This window comes from Helianthus annuus, chromosome 15 (genome assembly GCF_002127325.2).
Source record: "Helianthus annuus cultivar XRQ/B chromosome 15, HanXRQr2.0-SUNRISE, whole genome shotgun sequence".
Classification (NCBI taxonomy): Eukaryota; Viridiplantae; Streptophyta; class Magnoliopsida; order Asterales; family Asteraceae; genus Helianthus; species Helianthus annuus.
Genome location: NC_035447.2, coordinates 41,233,271 through 41,255,766, shown reverse-complemented (window position 1 = coordinate 41,255,766; position 22,496 = coordinate 41,233,271). Strand labels below are relative to the sequence as shown.

Genomic DNA, 22,496 nt, shown 5'->3' with positions numbered 1-22,496 from the left:
TGAACCTCACACTATATAATAGGGAAAGGTTCATTGGGGAACACTAAAAAGTGGGGAACAGCGGGGAACCGACTCAAACGAACTTCAATTGGACTCATTCCAGCGGCGTTGTAACCGACTCGTCGAACCCTAACTAAGATCTCTTAACCCTAAATCCTAACTCCTAATCTCTAAAACCTAAAGCTAAAAAATAAGACTAAAATATAAGCTAAACCGTAAAATGTAAACTATAAACCCTAAAAGCTAAACCTTAAAGGCTAAACCTAAAGCTAAACCTTAAAGCTAAACCCAAAAGCTAAACCATAAACTCTAAAGCTAAACCCTAAACCCTAAAGCTAAACCGTAAAACTAAACATTAAAGCTAAACACTAAAAGCCAAACCCTAATATATTTAGGGTTTAGGGGTTATGATTTAGAGTTTAGGGTTAAAAGTTCCTAGTTAGTGTTCGACGAGTCAGTTCCAACGCCGCTGGAATGAGTCCAATCGGAGTTTGTTTGAGTCGGTTCCCCACTTTTTTAGTGTTCCCCAATGAACCTCACACACACTATATATATATATATATATATATATATATTCTTTTAAGATATGTTTTAAAATAATAGGGGTAAAAAGAAAATTTTACCCTCATGTGGTTAACAGGGTTAGGATCAAAGAACATAACGTGCAGAATTTTGAAACATTAAGTACGGAACTCGTTAACTTTTACTCTAAAGGACACTGGCTGCAATTTGGTATATAGATAAAGGACAAAATTTGTAATTTACTATTTAAACTATTTGTATGATGATGTCCAGCTATGAGGTGCCCAGTTTGAAGGACTTACAAGTTGGTATCAGAACTAAGTCCCCAAATTTGAAAATTGATTGGGAAGAAATTCAGCCTTAGATAGGGCATGTTTGAATGATATTTTCCATTTCTCCTTATTAACTTTTTAACCTTCTTATCTCTTTTTGGGAAAAGTCACAACCGACTTTTTCATTTCTCATTTTCAATGCTAAAAAGCTTCTTATCACCTTATTACCCAAATACCATTTTACAAAAACTCTTTTTTCTAAGAAGTCAATAAGTCATAAGGAGGTAAAATAAGCTTATCCAAACATGGCCTTATTCAGGTGGTAAAATCAGGCCCAAATTTGATACATGCAGGCTCAAAGTTAATAAGCCCAAAAGTGGATATCACTTAAGTTGGGTCACATGGGCTAATATTTTGTGGCCCAGTTCAAAGCCTTCTCATCAGGAGAAACGGACCTCCCGGGTGGATCGCGGATCCAAAGATCCAGAATTAGCAACATTCGACCCAAAATATCCAATTTCTTCATATCATTACGATTTACATCTGCTACTGCAAGGGTTTTTCTAGAGGAGTGATTATGAGGGAGGAACATTCTGAAGTTGATTGGGTTTATGATGCCAGAGCTCAGGATTTCACATCGATGTTTGATGAAAGTGACATTATTACTTCACTCCTTCTGGTTATCTCTTAATTCTCAGATTGAAGAAAAAACAGGTACGCTTCTTTGAATTCAATTCTACAAATTTCTTTGAAACAACACCAATTGACTAGTGAGATCCAAAGTCTGTAAAGAAACAATGAGAGCCTTTGTTGTTTTGATCATAAGGTGAGATCCAGAGTTGTTGATCTCGCTTGATTGCTGTTCTAACAACTTTTGGATAAAGGTTTTCTTCTTGGACTTGAAATGAATAGGATTTGAATCCAGCATAGAGATCGTGAACAGCTGATTCAGGCCTAAACAATGAAGAAAATAAAAATATAGAAAATATCGATGAGCCTATAATAACTGCTCTAATACATTGTATCCATGATGAACCATGATTCAGGTAAAAGGCCTTGACTGCAACGAGGCAAGCTTTTATCGATCTCATATATGTAGTCTAAGCTTGTTCACGTAGAGTTTCTGGAGACTACAAACTTAAACAAACGAGCCCAAAAATATGAAGTGGGCTCTTGAGGTTTTTTATATTATAGTGTACAAAAACCTTCCAGTTATATTATTTCTTGAAATTTTATGTATCCCATGGCTACAATACTCTAGAAATAATGATAAGCAACCGTGTATTTACAAACATGTGGCATTAATGGAAAAAAAGTATGATATGCTTGATATATACGTGCACTACTTAATAGAAACATCCCATCAGTAGTTATTAGGATTTAATTTTAAACGTAGCAATAATTAAATTACAAAATATTACAGAGTGTCAAGACAAGAACAATCTTAAAGGGGCTAGTGATTGTAACTACACTGAAGATGAGGATCTTGGTGGAGAAGATAGATAAGGTTTGGGAGGGATTTCCAATGATTCTAACTCCCCTTCTAACATTTCCAAGACCCTAGTGATTGTTGGTCGGATAAAGGGGCTAGTTTGTATGCACCACAAGCCCACAATAATCATCTTCTTTGCAATCCTATTTTCTTCATCAGTAACAATCTCGGTCAGTCCAAGTTGGTCTTCATGCAATTCAACCTTCTTATATATCCAGTGAGGAAAGTATATCTCACTTGTATGATCAACTCCAACCTCAATATTTTTTCTCCCTCCAACCATTTCTAGAATCATCATTCCATAACTATAAACATCTGATTTGTGGGAAACCTGTCCAAAGTTCCTAGAAAAAAGTTCGGGAGCAATATAACCAGGTGTTCCTCTCATACGGGACATGGATATCTTGCTTTCTTTCTCTCGGAACAACTTAGCTAGCCCAAAGTCGGATATCTTAGGACAAAAATCATTATCCAATAGAATATTATGTGGCTTTATGTCAAAATGTAATATCCTTGTGCCACAACCCCTATGCAAGTATTCTAGACCTCGAGCAATCCCAATGGCAATCTGGTGCAACTTTTCCCACCCAAGATGGCTACTATTCGATGAATCACGATTGTATATGAACCTCTCTAAGGAACCATTAGGCATGAATTCATAGATTAAAGCTTTTTTACGACCCTCCAAACAAAATCCAATAAGACTTACAATATTAACATGGGAAGTCCTGCCAACACTAGCCACTTCATTAATGAAATCTTCCCCATCACCTTTAAGTTCACTTAAAATCTTCACCGCTACTAGGTTTTGGTTTCCTAGCGCTCCTTTATACACAGTGCCGAAACCACCTTGGCCTAATTCGAACTTAAAGGAGTTTGTCATCTTCTCAACTTGTGCATAAGAGAACCTTTTTGGAGCTAGGAATTCATGATTCTTTAGAAACATTTCAAATTTGACATTGTATTTGGCCTTTTTTCTCCATCCAGTTTTCCTTTTTTCTACCCGAAGAACTGCAACCATCAATAGGTTCATCCATAAGTTCATTATGGTGACATAAAACTATGTTTATGATATATTACCCAAAACAAGAATCATACGTTTACAAGTGTATTATATGGTTCTTGCAATTTTCAACAAATTATTGGGTTTTTTTCCAATGGAAAATCCGTGAATAAGAATTTTTACAAGTATGTTTTTTTTTTTTTTTATTATTACCCAAAACAAGAATCATACGTTTACAAGTGTATCATTGGTTGGAAAACCCTATTCTTTTAGTATTTGTGATACCTATATGTTTTCTTAAAGAAACATATTTATAACTTATTATCAAATTTCAATTTGTGATACCTATATGTTTTCTTATAAAAACATATTTATAACTTATCAAATTTCAATAATTTGAAACGGTTAATAAGTGCACGTCAGGCATTTGTAATTTATATTTTTTTATTGCTATAGTTTTAGGGTTTGAAGATTTGCTCCCTGATGAGACATCGGAAAAAAGGTTGTTCTTACACTGAGGCAAGATTATGAAGATGACCAAAGCCAGTATGAGAATTAAGGCTGACCCAGCGATAACTAGAACAAGAAAATGCAACAGATTGATCAGGTACAGATTCCTACATATATGTGTTTGAATGCTTACATATCCAGTAATAATGCGTAGGATCAAAGAGGCGTATTACCCAGAATCTTAATCGTCTTATGACTGTTATGTTTTTCTGCAGAAATCAAATAGGGAAATAATATAAACCATTAGTTATATAATATACGCCATATAGTTTCAATAATAATCCATGGGATCACTGATGCAAATTACCCAGCTGTGTTCGTTCCTTGCTTGGGCTTACTGCAGCAAACAAATGTATATATTATAAGGTGAGAAAAAACATTAGGACTCTGTAGTTAGACGCATCACAGATGCATCTATACATCCTATATTATTCTGGTGTACCCATAATATGGTAAACATGAGGGAAGATTAAGAAGGAAAGAGAAGCTGTAAATACCCCATTTGACGTCTAAACACTGAACATCATTTCCATTTTCAGTAGTATTACACACGCGGCCTTTTTTCTGACATTCAATACAATGAGGTGACAATTCAAATAAAATTGAGATGTTTGAAGAGAGAAGAGAAAATATGTTGGTTTCATCGATTCCTGGACTAGACGGCCATTTCCCAGGTAGCTGCACTACATGACATGTCTGTGGGAGGTCACTTGGAAATGTTTCATCCCCATACTTGTAGTAGAAGTTGCGATCATTGCATCTGTTGTAGCTCATGTAATAATGTGGGTCAAAATCAGCATCTGTTTGATTAGCAGAATTCAGTATTTTTGTGCATTTGAAGAGAGCGATGTTGGGATTTATTGAAATGGAATACAAAAGAGGGCTTGGACTTGGAAAAGTGAAAGTATTCATAAGTGCCTCACAGCTATTACTTTTCACAAGATCTTCAAATGTTCTGTTATGGATGAATATATGATTAGGATTATGATCAAAATCAAAATTCCTCCAAACAATCTCATGCCACCGTCCTCCAAATTGCACCTCACCTCCTTTCGATGTACAGTTGACCTTGATCAACCCACATCGAGTGTCTCTGACATTGTAAAACGGGTACTTGAACGGGACCAAACCAGGGCAACTGAAACTTTCTGGGCAGATAGGCATAGAAATGTTAGTGGGTATAGCTGAGTGAGAAGAGAGAATAAGGGCCATGAAACAGAGAATGATAATCATTTCAAATGTACAATAGGAAAGAAATCTAACTTATCACATATCTTTTGAGAGACTCCATTTTATATTACAAATGGCAAAAACAGAGTATACTGGCAGTACCTTTTGCATTTTTCTCCCCATTGACCAACCCCATCAATACGTTTCCCAGTCTCTTCTAGTCTTCTCCTCTAACCCATTTCAAACGCCAAAGAGACTAAGGGGCTGTTTGGTAACTTAGAAAGTGTCATTCGGTTTTAAATGTGTGAAGGGAATGCAATGATCCGATCAATCAATAATTCAAATAAGTGATACATGATGGTCATGGCCCCACTAATCTAAATAGGCCCTTCACTTTCCAAGAGACTTTGTTGTCATTTTCGTCCAGTTTTGTTTGAAATGCAAATTAACAACCCTTAAATCCTCCACATTTTAGAACGACTTAAAATCTCATCTCATAAACACCTTAATACCGTTATGTGACTTATGTCAAATGCCCTGGGGTTACATGTTCAACAAAATTTAACAGAAAGTTACAGCATTAAGACAACCTTTAATTTAGAATAAAAAAACATTATGTGAAAATAATGGCATTTAAAACTAGTTTTACCGCATACAAATAATAAAAAAAAATATAAAGTTTGGGTTTTGTACGTTTTGCTAAGATTTATGTTTCGTTAACTTTTCTAGTTATGTCTCCAAATCAAGAAAAAATATGACGAAAATTTAGTTTAAAAAGAGAACCCATCATGTACGTGAACCTCACATTGAGACAATGTCCTCAGTTTGACAGTACATTTTTTTTTTATTTTTCTTAATTTGATCGTAACAAATGAAAATTTAGTGCTAAACCTGAAGATTAAGCAGTACTTGAGGAACGAAATTTGTAATCCACCAAACAAGAAAAGGACAACACTACCACCATTCGAGTTTGGTTTTGGGTTTTCGCAAAGAAGTGAGATTTACGTAAAAGTTATAACATGATTATTTTTTTCATTTTTGAAGCTTAAGATGATATTATGAGATGATTCTAATGTGTTACAAGTATTAAGTTTAGGATCTTGATGTTGAACAAGCCAGATTATGAACTTAGCCGCCATTGACACGTTTTAGGGTTTTAGTATATATGTGTATTTCACAGCCCTTTTCACTTATGATTGGTGACACGATATGTGGAAATTTACGCATGGATAGATAGCACAAATAGTACAAATAGTAGACTTATTGTGCTAAAAGTATTATAAGCAAAATGTTATCATACACGATATGTTAGTTAGCGAAATGTAGACTATGGGCAAAAACCATGTCTATACAAAAAGTAAGTTTTCAAGTGGGGTAATTTCATGTGAAAAGCCTACCATTTCGCATGGTTATTGGTGTTAATAGTTGATATAGCATGTATGTAAATACTTGACTAGATTAACCAAGTGTCAAGGGTAGGGCTGTTCATGAGCCGAGCTGAGCCGAGCCAGGCCAAGCTCGGGCTCGGCTCGATTATAAACCGAGCTGGCTCGGCTCGGCTCGGATTTGAAACCGAGCTGAAAATCTAAGATCGGGCTCGGCTTGGTTTTAAACCGAGCTAGCTCGGCTCGGCTTGGTTTAGCTCGATTTTATAAAAAAAAAACTAATATATACCTCTTAAAATTTAATAGCCTAAAATATTATTCAACAACGCAAAATAAGTTTTAATTTCAATAAAAAACAATATTAGTTCATTAGTATGGTAATTAATCTTCAAATATGCCATATATATCAAATTACAAACCTATATACATGTAAATAATAATCAGTTTTTTTGTAATATATTATAATGTATATAAAATTAAAACTTATTATAAGTAAAATAATTCGAGCTAAACCGAGCTACAAAGCGAGCCGAACCGAGCCAGCTCGGCTCGTTACGAGCCGAGCCGAGCTAGGCTCACTTTCTAACCGAGCCGAGCCGGCTCGGCTCACTTTTAAACCGAGCCAAATTGAGCGAGCTTTTTCCGAGCTAAATCCGAGCGAGCTTCGAGCGAGCTCCGAGCCGCGAGCTTTTTGAACAGCCCTAGTCAAGGGCCTCATTTGTTAGAAAACTGGTACTGATAGAAGCTGCACAATAATCTGAAAACAGAAATAAAGAAACAGTAAAACGAGAAAAATGAACCGGGCTTGTGTTTGACACAATTCCCTTAAACAGATTCGCCGTCTGTTCACAGTGTACGCTGATTCGAAGCAGCAACAGCACACTGCCGGACTTGAGCACTTGCCTGAAAAGAAGCCGGAGAATGTCGTTGCAGAGATTGAGAGAAGAGAAGAGCTGTCTATGTGTTGGTGTATCTAAACTGATCGAATTGATCTGGTTTTATAGTCACAAAAGAATAACCGAATTCTAGCCATGATTGCAGAGAATTAAAACTGAATAATTGTCATTACTACATCAGTTTCAAAACTGATAACCTTTTAATGACAATCAATCTTGAATATTAATCATTTCAGTTTCAGTTTTAAAACTCATTAAAAACAAAAACGGTTATGAGTCTTGAGTGCAAAAAACTGCCTCACGCGGACCCGGGTTTTTGGAGCTGCATTCGTGTCCGCAAGACGTGCGGGCATACACGAGTTCAACTAATTCCGGTTCCATTTTTTGCACCCCCCTGCGCGCGCGCGGGTAGGACTTGTGGTAAAACATGTCATAAGACTTCAAGGGCTTCATTAAGGTTTCACCTTATAAATAGTCTATCTTTTTGTTCCTACACCAATGTGGGACAAGGTGAATTACCAACTTGAGACTTTCATTCACACTAGACTTCCAACATCATTGTTCATAGGAATCAATAAAGAAACTACATTCCATGTGACCGAGTTCTCAATATCCTCTTCTTTTTACTAATTTGGTCCGATGTGCATGCAACTATTTACGATTGAGGTTAATGAAACTGACGTAAAAGAATTGACGGTAAACTATTTTTGGCTAGCCCTTGTCGCTAGGATTATTGATGTCTAGTATTTATTACCAGAAAAGTATTTGATATCATGTGAGCGGCGCAACAGAAAATAGAGTATTCTGGCAGTATAAGCATGTTTGGGTTTGTGACAAGTAGTAAATTTGTGAAGATTGCTTCACAAATTGATGTTCACTGTTACGTTTTATGTTGGTGTGCCTTACTGATATTATTGTGTGACATAGTACTAGCTATTAAATTTTTATCTAAAAGTTATCAACTTTATGTGTTACAAGAACTCTTTCAGTGAAGTCGAACGCTTTTTAGCATTCATGTATATATTAGGGGGAGGGGGTGGTCATCCCTCATCACTCACTCATCACTCACAACATCCAATCAAGTCCCGCCATGTCATCAACCATTATTTCATCACTCACAACCTTTTTTAGTGGAAATGGTCATCACTCACCACCACATGTAACAATTTCCCCCACAACCAACAATTCCCTCACCACCCAATACCCATCACTCGTGAAAACTTCCACGCGTTATTAAATTCACGCGTTAAACCATAGGGGTGGCGGTGGTATGTTCCTATTCTTCACGCGTTGAATTAATATATCACGGACAAAAATTTGTCCACCACGCCTCCCCTTATGTAACACCCCGTGTTTTCAAATGTCAAAGCCAAAGTCAAAGTCCAAGTTAACTTTGACTTTCTTTGACTGTATATAGTCGACTTTATGTTTTATTTGTATAATGTGGAGTAAGTGTTGTAATCAAGAAAGAATCGAAATAATCGAATGTTTGATCGACGCGAACCGATTTACGGCTGTGAATAGTAGGAAGTAACAATGCGATAAAGTTAACTAATCAGTAATCAAACCGATCTAACTATCATCGAACTCGAATCTCGAATTACACGAACTTTGGTTGTTGCTATACGTGTGTGTGTGCATTATGTGTTACTTGTGCGTGTTTACTTTGTGTTTTGTGTGGTGACCAATCGAATCTCGAATCAAAACTCGAAACTCGAACCGAATATCGAATTACGACAAGTGGTAACGTAAGGATAGGGTGAAATATAGATGATTGTATGTTAGATATAGTAGTTGGGACTGAAAGTAATTTGAATAGGAAACTCTATCGTACTCGTAACGTCTTCAATCGAAATCGAAATATCGAAAATCGTCACACCGAACCCTCAAACCAGGCTATTGATCGATCAGGCTATCAGCCGTTCAAACAGCCCAGCCGATCGAACAGGCTGTTCGATCGAGCAGGCTGTCCGATCGGGGAAGCCTGGCCGATCGGCCAGCCCTTTCCTCTTTTGGAGCCTATAAATAGGGCTGTCATTGTCACTCTTTACCACTTTTGGAAAGCTCTGACCGACCAGCTCGTGCTCCCCTTCTTTTCTCAGATTTCTTCCGATTCCGGTAAGTTTCCATCCTAAATCTTGTACTTTCTTAATCAAAACATGCTCCCACACCTTCCTATCTTTCAAATTTTGATTTCTAACCGTGAAATCACCAAGATTTAAGCATTCTTGGATGATGTCATCATGGTGGTCTTCAAGAACATCATGTTTTGACTCCAATCCACCATGAATAGTACGGATCTAACCGATTTCCACATAAACAAGCTAAAATCTACCAAGGATCTAAACATTTACATGTTGTGAAGGATTGAAAGAAGGAATTCCAACTTTCTTTCAACTCTTTTACACTCAATGCCTTCAAACCGGTAGAAACGGAGCTTGGGCCAACTCACCAAACACTCTAATGGTTGTGTGGTTCAAGATCCGGATTCTATTCACAAGGTTCACTGACTCCGGGTTTAACATCAAACCACCATTCCAAACCGTTCACTGACCGGATTTGGGTGATTCCTGTCCGAGCAGGAGAAACAAGTAAGAACGAAGGTTCCCTGGTTAAGCTCGTTGTCAAACTACCTTAATATGACGACAAATCATCAGGACAGTCAAATGTCAGACGGACAGGCCGACCAGGTCAGGATGCTGGCCGCACGGTTAGGCTGCTCGAACGAACATCCCAACCGATCGGACATGCCAGCCGATCGACTGGGCCAACCGATCGACTAGCATATGGCCCCACACTTAACAATTTCATGAAGTATGGTATTGAATGAGGTACTGTTCAATCGAACAACTGTTCGTCAACATTACTCCTCGGATCATGAGATACTATGCTTCAACACTTAGTCGATTTTTAATTCATTTGTTGTATAGGAATGTCACCCGATCGAGCATGCTATTCGATCGAGTAGGCTGTGCGATCGAGTGACATCCTGATGAGGACCACTACTGAAGTTCCTAACTGATCGGTTATGCCGACCGATCGAACGGATCGTTCGATCGATCGACCTGAAAGGTAAGGACACTTCGGTGTTCTCAAATGCTACAACGAAAACTTCAAAAGTTCAAACCATCATACACAAGCACATCCTTCACAAAGGAAGAAACAATCCACTCGAACAGTCTAACCGATCGAGCCTACCGGCCGATCGAACAGGCTGTCCGAACGGATTGTCCAGCCGAACGAACGACCCACTCGATCGAACCAACTGTTCGATCGACCCACTCGATCGAACCAACTGTTCGATCGACCAGGCCTGCCCAACCCACTTACACTTGTTTCCATTCTACGTGTTGCTCATCGTTATGCTATCGAACTGTTCAGGCTAACCCTACTCTCAAGCGCTCCCTTCAATCCATCAATCAATCGCTGTGAGTATACTCGATCCCTTTTTGCTTTAGCACTTTTGGGTGTTACATACGTTACTTATCAAAATCACTATCGAACACACTACTCAATTATTTGAACGCTAACCGATTTGCATGTGTTACGTGACTAAATGAATGCTTGTTGATTGTGTTTACACGTGGAAACACGTGGAATGCTGTCTACCTGCCTTAACGACGTAGTACTATAGTTTGGACTCAGCACCTGTTCACACGGGGGTTGTTAAGGACAATTACTTGCATGGATTACGGTGGTAATCATGTATTGCGAACCGCCTCGGACGGTCAACCCGCAGTCATTGGTATCGATAGATCCATGTCGATAATTAACATGCTTCATTTTCCTCTGTGTACGTGCTGGTTATGCGTAAACTATTTCGAACCCTATATGCTATTATCAAACTTGTATGCTCACCTTTACATTATGTGTATTGATTTTATTTTAACGTATGTGACAGGTGTTTAAGATGTTTGCTTGCTAGGAAAGCGAGGCTAGAATAAAGCTCTAGAGGCCCCCAACAAATAGTTGTCTGTCAGGAAAAAGCAACTAGAGCATAGTTGTCTGTAGATCTTGTCAGGCTGGGTCTTTAGGAGCATCTGAATAATATTTATTTGTTTTATTTAAAATCTGAGTTGTCAGAACAGAATATTTGACTAGTTGTTATCTGTAATAATTTGTTTGTTATTTGGGACACGGTATGGGACGTGTTAATTTAAACTGAATAGTGATGATAATTGTTATGGAAACTTCTGGACAATTTGTTTCGCTCAGTGCCATGCCCCGATGATTCCGCCATCGGTTGGGGTGTGACAGATTGGTATCAGAGCCATAACTATAGGGAATTAGGCAGGACACGACCTAGTCCGGGTCGCTGTCTTAGAGACCTAGACTATAGTTAGGAACCAACAGACCAAGCTTATGTGCTATATTCTAGTGTTTCTCGCTATCACTACACTCGAATTTTCAAATAGAGCCAAGCGATTTGGTCGAGATTAGGTGTGAAAGCCGCAAACTCTCGACTAAATTGTTTGACCAATGAGTCCTTCATTATTTTCGATAACAAACGAGGAGAATTATACCAAATCAGGAGTGAAATCCATATTTTGGTGAATAAACTCCTCAAATTTTACTAAAACAAGGAAGAAATTGCTAAGCCAGGGGTGAAACCCGAATCTTGACAACTTATTCCAACTTTTACTCATCTCACCAAAGCCTCGACGGACTCCAACGACCTGAACTCACGAGTATGACTTAGGGAAAAACGTGTTGAATGCCCAAGAATCAAGGCAGAAACGCAATCCCAAAAGTTGGAAAGTGACGACAAGTCTATCGTGAATAGTCGAATCGCTTTGGGTAGTCAATGTCTAGTAGCCGCAGACAATCTATTTCTCGATTTTATGTGTTTCTATTCCGAACCCGCAACCGCAGACTCTGATGATTCGTTGATTTTATGTGTTTATGTGTGATTACCTGTTTATGTGTTTTATTTTGATGATTCGTTCGATTTTTGCTATCACCTCGATCGACACACACGACTCGTGTTGCTATCCCATCTCAAAACGCTAACAAGTCGCTGAAATTCTAGACGATACCATAAAGCGTTATACGCTATACTATGCTGCGGTAAACGATTATCCGATACTACTCGATATGCTATATACGAACGACACGCGAGCTTTGAATAATAGGTTTCTGTATTCTGACTGCATCTATGATTAAGTGCCTATGTGCTTATGTGTCTCTGTGCTCTACGCGCTCTATGTGCTTATATGCTTCTGTGATTACGTGAATTTGTGGTTATGTGCCTACATGTTTATGAGATGCGTAATTCGACGTGATTCTGAGCTTTAGTAAGTAGTAAATGTGTGAGGTGAGATTCGATTTGTTGTGTCTGAGACATACGACGATGTCTGTTGCAGACCATGTCGTCATCTGGACACCGAACCCCACTCACTCGCCAAGAGAAGTGTTGGGATTGAACCCTACCAAAGGAATAGATAATAAAAGCCAAAACTGGATCACAGTAGTAGATTCAGAATAAGCAGATGTTTGGTTGCAAGTCTCTCCCCTTAAAGGTGATTTCAACATCTGCTGACCTCCTATCTGCGGATCATGCAAACTGCTGATCTACAACTGCTGATGAAGACAAAGTCTGATAGAAGAATTAAAGCTCTGCTGTGTCACGGCCCCCGACCCGGTTTTACCCGTTTCAGGAGCCGCGGGGCAGGTATCTCGTGGTATTTAATTTAGGAGACAGCGGAAGTCTTTTTAAAACAGGATCTTTTTAATAATTTAAACTGCTCATTTTATAACATAATTTACAATAATATGATTTCTTCGAGAAATCTTTATTTTCGAAACATGTTCATTTATTTATTTACATTGAGCCACTTTTCTAAGCTGGGAGTGCTCCACGGCACTTTTCTTTGCTAATACCAGATCACCTGAAACATGTTTGAAAAAGGTTTTGTCAGCGGGGAAATACTGAGTGAATCATTCATTTTACAGAAAACGACACGTTAGTTATAATTCACAGTATTAAGAGCGATTAAAATGTTTCTGGTATCAATCCAACTACCCACAGTATTTGTCACTCGACCATCCATTGGCTAGCCCATTTGTCCAATGGTGTCTGTGACTGTGGTCAGATCACCCCTTGGCCGCCCGTTTGTCCAAGTGTGGCGGGAAATAAGTAATGTATACAAAACCCCACATACCGGCTGTAATTTGGTGATTGCATAGACTTAATCCCTGTAATTATAACTTTGAAAATAACTTCGAGTTTTGTAAAACAGTTGATAAAAAGAGAATGACTCACAAACTGTGAGAAAAGAGTTTATAAAAGGGGAATAACTCACATTGCAGATTTACGAGCAGAGTATAAGCTTTACTGATTAGTCTTTTAACCTAATTTAGATAACAATGCACACACAAACGGGATTAGTAACTAATTCAGCAGTTACGTCAATTCACGAGATTAAACCCTCACAACTATTATCAAGTGCAGTATTTATCAATTCAATGGATTCACAACGAATGACAGAGCATAGTCCGAATTCGAACAGCACTCAAACATTCAAGTCGAAATCACAATGAATAACAAAGTACAAGCTCAATTTGAGCGGCACTCGGACAACTGTTGGATAGTTATAATCGATCGGACGTTGAATCGTAATAGCGATCGAGTTATTACCCTGATTGCGGCAGCGTCTCGTGATCGTGTGTGTGTTGTGGACTGTAATCGATCTAACTCGACGTACAGACAGTGATTCTACGTCGCTTTTGTTTCACAGTTTAAGTGCCAAGGTCGGCTATTTATAGCCAGAAATTCAACTTGCTTACGGACCGTATACCCTAACCCTTACGGTCCGTAAGGGAACCTGGGCAGCTTACGGTCTGTAAGGATCAACCTTTACGGTCCGTAAAGGATACCTATAAATCCTAAACTTGCCATGCACGGGAGTAGCTTGCATGACTCAAGTTTTTCACCCAATCAGAAGTTAGCAACGTCTAGACTAAGATAATTATCAACTAGGGTTTGCCCCCCTGAGTTTTAGGGGCCCTGATCCTGATCCCGATCATTCTGAAAATTTTATGGCGAGTACAGGATCACTTGGGTGTCTCAATTATGGTTTTCTTATTAACTAATTATAGTCCTAATTATTGATTTTAGCGGCATTTGTTACATCCTCCCCACCTTAAGAAAAAATCTCGTCCTCGAGATTCACTGAACAGATGAGGATACTTTCGCTTCATTTCTGATTCCAGTTCCCATGTGTATTCTGGTCCTCTCTTGGATTCCCATTTGACTTTCACTAATACTAGTCGTTTATGTTTGAGAAATTTGACTTTCCTATCTTCGATCTGTAGTGGTTTCTCTACGAATTTCAGCTTTTCATTTACCTCTATATCTTGAAGAGCACTACCAGGGATTCGTCTGATAGACATTTCTTAAGATTGGATACATGAAACACATCATGTACTCCAGCTAATTCTTCTGGTAGTTATAAACGATAAGCTACTTGTCCGATTCTTTGAATTACTGGGAATGGTCCAACATATCTGGGACTCTGTTTTCCTTTCTTACCAAATCGTACTACTCCCTTCCAAGGAGATACTTTCAATAGTACTTTGCCTCCGACTTGGAATTCTAACGGTTTGCGGCGATTGTCTGCATAACTTTTCTGGCGATCTCTAGCAGTCTTCAGTCTTTCCTTGATTTGTGATATTTTGTCAGTAGTTTCTTGCACAATCTCTGGTCCTGATAACTGACTTTCTCCTATCTCTGCCCGACAAACGGGAATTCTGCACTTGCGTCCATACAGTGCCTCGAATGGAGCAGCTTCGATGCTCGAGTGATAACTATTGTTATAGGAGAATTCAATTAATGGTAAATGGCTATCCCAATTACCACCAAAGTCAATTACACATGCTCGGAGCATGTCTTCCAGGGTTTGTATCGTTCTTTCACTTTGTCCATCCGTTTGAGGATGATATGCAGTACTTAAATTGAGTCGAGTTCCCATTGCCTCCTGGAAACTTGTCCAGAAACGGGAAGTGAAACGACTATCTCTATCCGATACAATGGAGAGTGGGACTCCATGTAAGGATACTACTTCATCTACATACAACTTGGCTAACCTTTCCATGCTAATGGTTTCCTTCATTGGTAGAAAATGAGCTGATTTGGTTAATCGGTCCACAATTACCCAAATAGCATCATTGCCTTTTCTGGTTTTGGGTAACTTAGTAACAAAATCCATTGTTATGAGTTCCCATTTCCATACAGGCATTTCAAGCTGTTGTAGTAGTCCTGAAGGTTTCTGGTGTTCGACTTTAACTTGTGAACAGGTTAAACACTTAGATACGTATTCGGCTATATCCTTTTTCATTCCTATCCACCAAAAATTATTTCTTAAATCTTGGTACATCTTATTATTTCCTGGATGTACAGTATACCTAGATTTATGAGATTCTTCTAAAATCTTATTTCTTAATTCTCCTTGCTTAGGTACCCAAATTCTTTTCTTGTGGAATCTCCATATCCCATCATTTCCTTGTTCTAATTCCTTTAGGTAACCTTTCATTCTTTCGGCATCGTCCTTGATGGCCGTTTCCTGAACTTCCTTTATTTGTTCTATTAAATCTAATTGTAGATTTAATCTAAGAGCACGGACTCTTCTTTGCTTTTCGTGATATTTACGACTTAAGGCGTCTGCGACTACGTTTGCCTTTCCTTCGTGATATTGGATATCACAGTCGTAATCACTTAGGATTTCCATCCACCTTCTTTGCCTCATGTTTAGCTCTTTTTGCCCAAATATATACCTTAAACTTTTATGATCCGTATAGATAGTAAACTTACTTCCATACAGATAATGTCTCCAAATCTTAAGGGCAAACATTATAGCTCCTAATTATAGATCATGAGTCGTATAATTCTCTTCGTGCTTTTTCAACTGTCTAGAGGCATACGCAATTACCTTCTTGCGTTGCATTAACACACATCCATATCCTAATTTTGAAGCATCACAGTATACTTCAAAATCCTCAGTTCCTTCAGGTAAAGCTAAGATTGGAGTGTTTGTTAATTTATGCTTTAGAATCCTAAAAGCTTCTTCTTGTCTAGATCCCCATTCAAACTTAACGGCTCTACAGGTTAGCTTAGTTAAAGGTACAGCTATCCTAGAGAAATCTTTAATAAATCGTCTATAGTATCCAGCTAAGCCTAGAAAACTTCTAACTTCCATAGCCGTTCGTGGAGTTTTCCAATTTGCGATTGCTTCTATTTTAGCAGGATCTACGTGAATTCCTTCATGATTCACCATATGACCTAAAAATTGCACTTCCTGTAGCCAGAATTCACACTTTGAGAATTTGGCATAAAGCTTTTCTTTTCTTAACAAGGTTAAGAGTGCATGCAGGTGTTTACAATGTTCTTCCTGACTTTTGGAATAAATTAGTATATCGTCAATGAACACGATTACGAATTTATCCAAGTATGGTTTACAGATTCTATTCATCATGTCCATAAATGCAGCTGGGGCATTTGTTAATCCGAAGGGCATGACTGTAAACTCATAATGACCATACCTAGTTCTGAAAACAGTTTTAGGTATGTCCTCCTCTTGCACTTTCAACTGGTGATATCCGGATCTTAAGTCTATCTTAGAGAAATACTTAGCTCCTTGCAATTGATCAAAAAGATCATCAATCCTGGGTAATGGGTATCGGTTCTTAATTGTAACCTTATTCAGTTCCCTATAATCGATACACATTCACATTGATCCATCTTTCTTTTTCACAAACAACACTGGTGCACCCCAAGGGGATGAACTAGGTTGTATGAACCCTTTGCTTAGTAATTCATCTAATTGCTTTTTCAATTCTAGCATTTCGGTAGGTGCTAATCGATAAGGTGTCTTGGCTATTGGTGCAGTACCTGGAATTAAATGAATTCTAAACTCCACTTCCCTATCAGGTGGTAAACCAGGTAATTCTTCAGGAAATACATCTGGGTATTCTGAGACTATAGGAATGTCTTGGAGTTCCTTACTTTTAGTGTTAATGATTACAAAAATCATATACACCATTTCTTGTTTCCTTGAATAACCAGCCAATTTCATTACTGAAATGAATTTCAATGGCTTTCGTGGTCTATCTCCTGAAATTAGAATTACTTCTCCTGTGGGAGTACGGATTTCTACGGAATTCTTATCACACAGGATTCGGGCATGGTTGGCTATTAACCAATCCATTCCTAACACTATATCGAATCCGGCTAAGTTCATAGGTAACAAGTTTGCAGAAAACTTATGACCTAACAGCTCTATCTTTCCTTCTTGCAATACCTTATCTATGTTGACAGAATTTCCTTCTGCCGTTTCGACCGTAAATATCTGCCTAAGGGTTGTTAGAGGTAAGTTAAGAGCTTGGCAGAATGCAGTATTAATGAAACTTTGGTTTGAACCAGAATCAAATAATACTTTTGCATAGACGTTATGTACTAAGAACATACCCGCGATCACATCTGGAATGAGTTCGGCTTCTTGAGTGGTCAGCTGGAATGCTCGTGCATTTTTCTTAGTAGTTCCCTTGGTCGCTTTAGCTTTATTGTCTACTGGTTGGGCTAATTTAGGACATTCAGATTGGAAATGTCCTGTTTCTCGGCAGTTATAACAGATTCTTGTTTTCATTCTGTAGTCTTCTTCCCGATGTCCTCTTGTCTTGCAGAAGTTGCAAATTATGTTGCACTGTCCATAGTGTCTCTTCTTGCAATTTCTGCAGAAAGGAGGTAACGAGTACTGCCCGGTTCCTCTTTTCTTGAATTTATTGCTATTATTACCCATGCGAAATCCTTGGGTAATCTTCTGAGCCAATTCCTTCTTTCGATCTTCTTCTCTGGTGCGGACTAGTTCATCGGTTAAAGTATTAGCTAATTCTACCGCATTAGCTAATTCTACCGCATCGTCAATCGTGCGTGGTCTCGCAGCTTTAACGATGTTACGGATTTCTCCAATCAATCCCCAAATATAATGGGAAATAAGTACCGGTTCTGGCGAAGCCAGGGAAGGTACCATTCTCGCATATTCGAAGAATGTCGAAGTATATCCTCGGCAGTCTACACCTAACATACGATGACTCAGGAACTTGTTTGCCATTTGTTCCTTCTCGTATTCGGGACAGAATTTTCTTTCAACCAGACTCTTAAATTCTTCCCAATTCATTGCATAGGCCACCCTTCTTCCTTTCGCTTGTAGCACCGTGTTCCACCATTCTAACGCCCCTTCTTTGAACAAGTTTGATGCATACATCACTTGATCTTCTTCAGCACATTTACTTATTGCAATTACTGCCTCAGTTTTCTCTAACCAACGCAGTGTTGCAGTTGCCCCTTCATTACCTGCAAATTCTGTGGGTTTACAGGCAAGAAATTCTTTGTAAGTGCAACCAGGCGTTGCAACTTTCATTTTCTTAGGGAGTGGGGCCTGTTGCGGATCATTATTGTCATGATTGCCGCCTCCATTTATGCTGTTACTGCCGTTATCTTCCGGAATACGTTTACTAGGAATTAATTGTGGTTCGGCAGGTTTCTGAACAGTAGTTACGATTTCTGGAATAGCATTGGCTATCCCTTGCGCAATAAAGTGTTCAATATCTTGTCTAGTTATATATTGATCTTCCTGGTTTTGCTCAGACTGATTTACTTCATTTACTGGTTCACTATTAGCGTTTTCCATCTGCTAATTAGTAGGAATTATTAGTGTCTAACTATTACTAGATACAACACAGATAAACACATAGATCAGTATAACATGCAAACATAGCCAAAATTGTCGATGTCTCGACTGTTGTTTTGTTTTATATATTATATCTGCTTCAATACACACCTTTTTATCTTACATTGTTTTATTGCCCATTTTACAGAGTTAGTTTTGCTATTTTAGTTATAATACAAACACACTTTTTCCAACCCATCCTATCTTTTGGTTTACTGGCAGTCTCAGTAACGACGTTCCCTTTCGTCATACTTCCAGGAAATCTGCTCCCCTATTTCCCTGATCCTATTCCCAGTGCCTATCAGTTCTTCAGCAAACTGACGCAGTTCAGCTAAATTTTCATAGCTCATTGGCGGATTAGGGACAGATTCCGGGTCAAACTGTGGGAGAAAACTATAGGGACTATTAACTATATTATGGAATTGCCAGTCGTTGGTCCACCATTCCTCCATTTGGCCTAATGGTCGGGTGTGAACTAATGGGTCCGGAATAGCTGGTCCTATAGGTATTGGGAGTTGGGCTGTAACAGGATAAGAAAAGAGATTATTGTTGATAGGCTCTAATACATCACAATTATCCAATAGGCGATCGATTTCGTCCTGGAATGTGATTTCCTCCGATTGTTTAGAGCTTTCTCCAATTTCTATCCCTTTCTGTTTTAGGTCTATCCTTATTTCTATTTCTGCTGATTTGGAATTCTCTCCGGTTTCTATTTCCTTCCCCTTGTTTGTCTTTATAGGGTTTTCTATTTTTGGGAGTCTCCTAGGTTTCCTTCTGCGCACCTTTCGCCACCCTACATATCTTCTCTTCTTTTTAGGTTTTGCCTTTTCCAGCGGTGGAGCTTGGAATTCCGGCGGTTCCTCTATATCAGCAATGTAACCAGTGAAGTTGTGGGAGACTTCAATTGGCACCGGATAGAGGTTGAGATTCTGGAATGCTTCCGACATCTCATTCATGCTGGATAGCATATATGCAAAACACACAAAATGTTAAGTTAAAACTTTGGAACAAAGCTTAACAAATAAACATTTTTATTGCACACTGATTTGTACAGCATAACAGGAAATAGTACATACTCAGATTTATTTATTTACTGGGAAGTGCTTATTTCTAGTTTTAAATTTAAAGATTGGCATTTTCTGCTACGGTAGCGAGTAGATACAGATTTGCCCATTTTTCATCTAGGTTATTTTCCCCTGGTGGTTTAATTTCCTGAATCACTGGGTTAAACCTCACTCTCTTGGCTTGGGGTTTCTTTTTCTCTTGACCTTTTCTAAGGATTAAATTCCTTTTCTCCGGGGTAAGAGGATTTTCCTAGTTGGCTTTACGGACAAAGATTCCTTCCCCTAACTCGGTAGGAGATTTGGGGGAAGTGGTTCCCTGTTCTTTAGGTGTACTATCTAATTTGTGATAGATAGCAGAAATCTTTTGTTTACCCATACTGTAATTTTAACAATTAGTCAGTTAATACACATATATTCACAGAATGGCAATTAGAATTTTCCTAAATACTTAAAATAGTGAGCTTAATCAGTAAGCTTAAAACAGTGGCTCTGATACCACCTTTTACCTGTCACGGCCCCCGACCCGGTTTTACCCGTTTCAGGAGCCGCGGGGCAGGTATCCCGTGGTATTTAATTTAGGCGACAGCGGAAGTCTTTTTAAAACAGGATCTTTTTAATAATTTAAACTGCTCATTTTATAACATAATTTACAATAATATGATTTCTTCGAGAAATCTTTATTTTCGAAACATGTTCATTTATTTATTTACATTGAGCCACTTTTCTAAGCTGGGAGTGCTCCACGGCACTTTTCTTTGCTCATACCAGATCACCTGAAACATGTTTGAAAAAGGTTTTGTCAGCGGGGAAATACTGAGTGAATCATTCATTTTACAGAAAACGACACGTTAGTTATAATTCACAGTATTAAGAGCGATTACAATGTTTCTGGTATCAATCCAACTACCCACAGTATTTGTCACTCGACCATCCATTGGCTAGCCCATTTGTCCAATGGTGTCTGTGACTGTGGTCAGATCACCCCTTGGCCGCCCGTTTGTCCAAGTGTGACAGGAAATAAGTAATGTATACAAAACCCCACATACCGGCTGTAATTTGGTGATTACATAGACTTAATCCCTGTAATTATAACTTTGAAAATAACTTGGAGTTTTGTAAAACAGTTGATAAAAAGAGAATGACTCACAAACTGTGAGAAAAGAGTTTATAAAAGGGGAATGACTCACATTGCAGATTTACGAGCAGAGTATAAGCTTTACTGATTAGTCTTTTAACCTAATTTAAATAACAATGCACACACAAACGGGATTAGTAACTAATTCAGCAGTTACGTCAATTCACGAGATTAAACCCTCACAACTATTATCAAGTGCAGTATTTATCAATTCAATGGATTCACAACGAATGACAGAGCATAGTCCGAATTCGAACAACACTCAAACATTCAAGTCGAAATCACAATGAATAACAAAGTACAAGCTCAATTTGAGCGGCACTCGGACAACTGTTGGATAGTTATAATCGATCGGACGTTGAATCGTAATAGCGATCGAGTTATTACCCTGATTGCGGCAGCGTCTCGTGATCGTGTGTGTGTTGTGGACTGTAATCGATCTAACTCGACGTACAGACAGTGATTCTACGTCGCTTTTGTTTCACAGTTTAAGTGCCAAGGTCGGCTATTTATAGCCAGAAATTCGACTTGCTTACGGACCGTATACCCTAACCCTTACGGTCCGTAAGGGAACCTGGGTAGCTTACGGTCTGTAAGGATCAACCTTTACGGTCCGTAAAGGATACATATAAATCCTAGACTTGCCATGCACGGGAGTAGCTTGCATGACTCAAGTTTTTCACCCAATCAGAAGTTAGCAACGTGTAGACTAAGATAATTATCAACTAGGGTTTGCCCCCCTGAGTTTTAGGGGCCCTGATCCTGATCCCGATCATTCTGAAAATTTTAGGGCGAGTACAGGATCACTTGGATGTCTCAATTATGGTTTTCTTATTAACTAATTATAGTTCTAATTATTGATTTTAGCGGCATTTGTTACATGCTGCTCAATCTACTGCCAAGCTTCAAGCACTGCTGATCATGACAAGTACTGTTGGGTTCACAGCAGTGGAAGGATGTAGCAGCAGTTTATATTTGTTTTATGCATTGAAATGTATATCAGTAGTTAGTATGGCAGTGTTTGTATAGATCAGAGGTTAGAGTTTGTTAGGAGGTTAGATGTCACTTTCATGGTGACGTCAGCTTTGATGCTCAGTGGTTTGCAAGTGCCTATAAATAGAACAGTACTCTGTACTGTTCTATTTAGCTCTTTCACCATCTTCTTTCTGCACGAACAAATACTGAGCTCGGGCTGAGGGGGAGTTTGCATATCATACACACATTGTAAACAAAGTTTAAAGATAAATTTAATCATTTGATTCAGTGTTTGAAAATGTATGATTGATAGCATTTCTTCTGTTTGATTGTTAAAAGTTTTCTTCCA

General features: G+C 38.5%; 1 protein-coding gene and 1 long non-coding RNA gene across 4 annotated transcripts; one reads left to right on the top strand and one right to left on the bottom strand.

Moving 5' to 3' along the window:
* The first annotated feature begins 1,144 nt into the window (after positions 1 to 1,144).
* Positions 1,145 to 4,412, top strand: LOC110911475. The gene is made up of 3 exons (XR_004880760.1): positions 1,145 to 1,508; positions 3,746 to 3,896; positions 4,015 to 4,412. It is a non-coding gene; the product is annotated as an uncharacterized LOC110911475 (long non-coding RNA).
* LOC110911473 (PR5-like receptor kinase) lies at positions 2,120 to 5,291 on the bottom strand. Of its 3 annotated transcripts, XM_035983820.1 has the most exons (6): positions 5,132 to 5,291; positions 4,297 to 4,947; positions 4,107 to 4,136; positions 3,973 to 4,008; positions 3,803 to 3,865; positions 2,120 to 3,297 (listed from the first exon to the last, which is right to left on the bottom strand). In XM_035983820.1, the coding sequence occupies exons 1-6, from the start codon at positions 5,163 to 5,165 to the stop codon at positions 2,261 to 2,263; spliced, it is 1,851 nt and encodes a 616-aa protein (XP_035839713.1). In that variant the 5' UTR covers positions 5,166 to 5,291; the 3' UTR covers positions 2,120 to 2,260. The 3 variants fall into 3 exon arrangements, with proteins under 3 accessions (XP_035839713.1, XP_035839714.1, XP_022011790.1); XM_035983821.1 differs by lacking the exon at positions 4,297 to 4,947 and having other exon boundaries at positions 5,132 to 5,276; XM_022156098.2 differs by having other exon boundaries at positions 4,297 to 5,257.
* Positions 5,292 to 22,496: the final 17,205 nt, after the last annotated feature.

What these genes read in the sequence shown, in the direction of transcription:
- LOC110911473 (XM_022156098.2), bottom strand. Translation starts at nt 5,032, where the DNA reads ATGATTATCATTCTCTGTTTCATGGCCCTTATTCTCTCTTCTCACTCA. An exon ending in TAAGACGATTAAGATTCTGG is followed by an intron (nt 3,866 to 3,972) that starts GTAATACGCCTC and finishes TTCTTGTTCTAG; the next exon opens with TTATCGCTGGGTCAGCCTTA. An exon ending in CTTCATAATCTTGCCTCAGT is followed by an intron (nt 3,298 to 3,802) that starts GTAAGAACAACC and finishes TGATGGTTGCAG; the next exon opens with TTCTTCGGGTAGAAAAAAGG.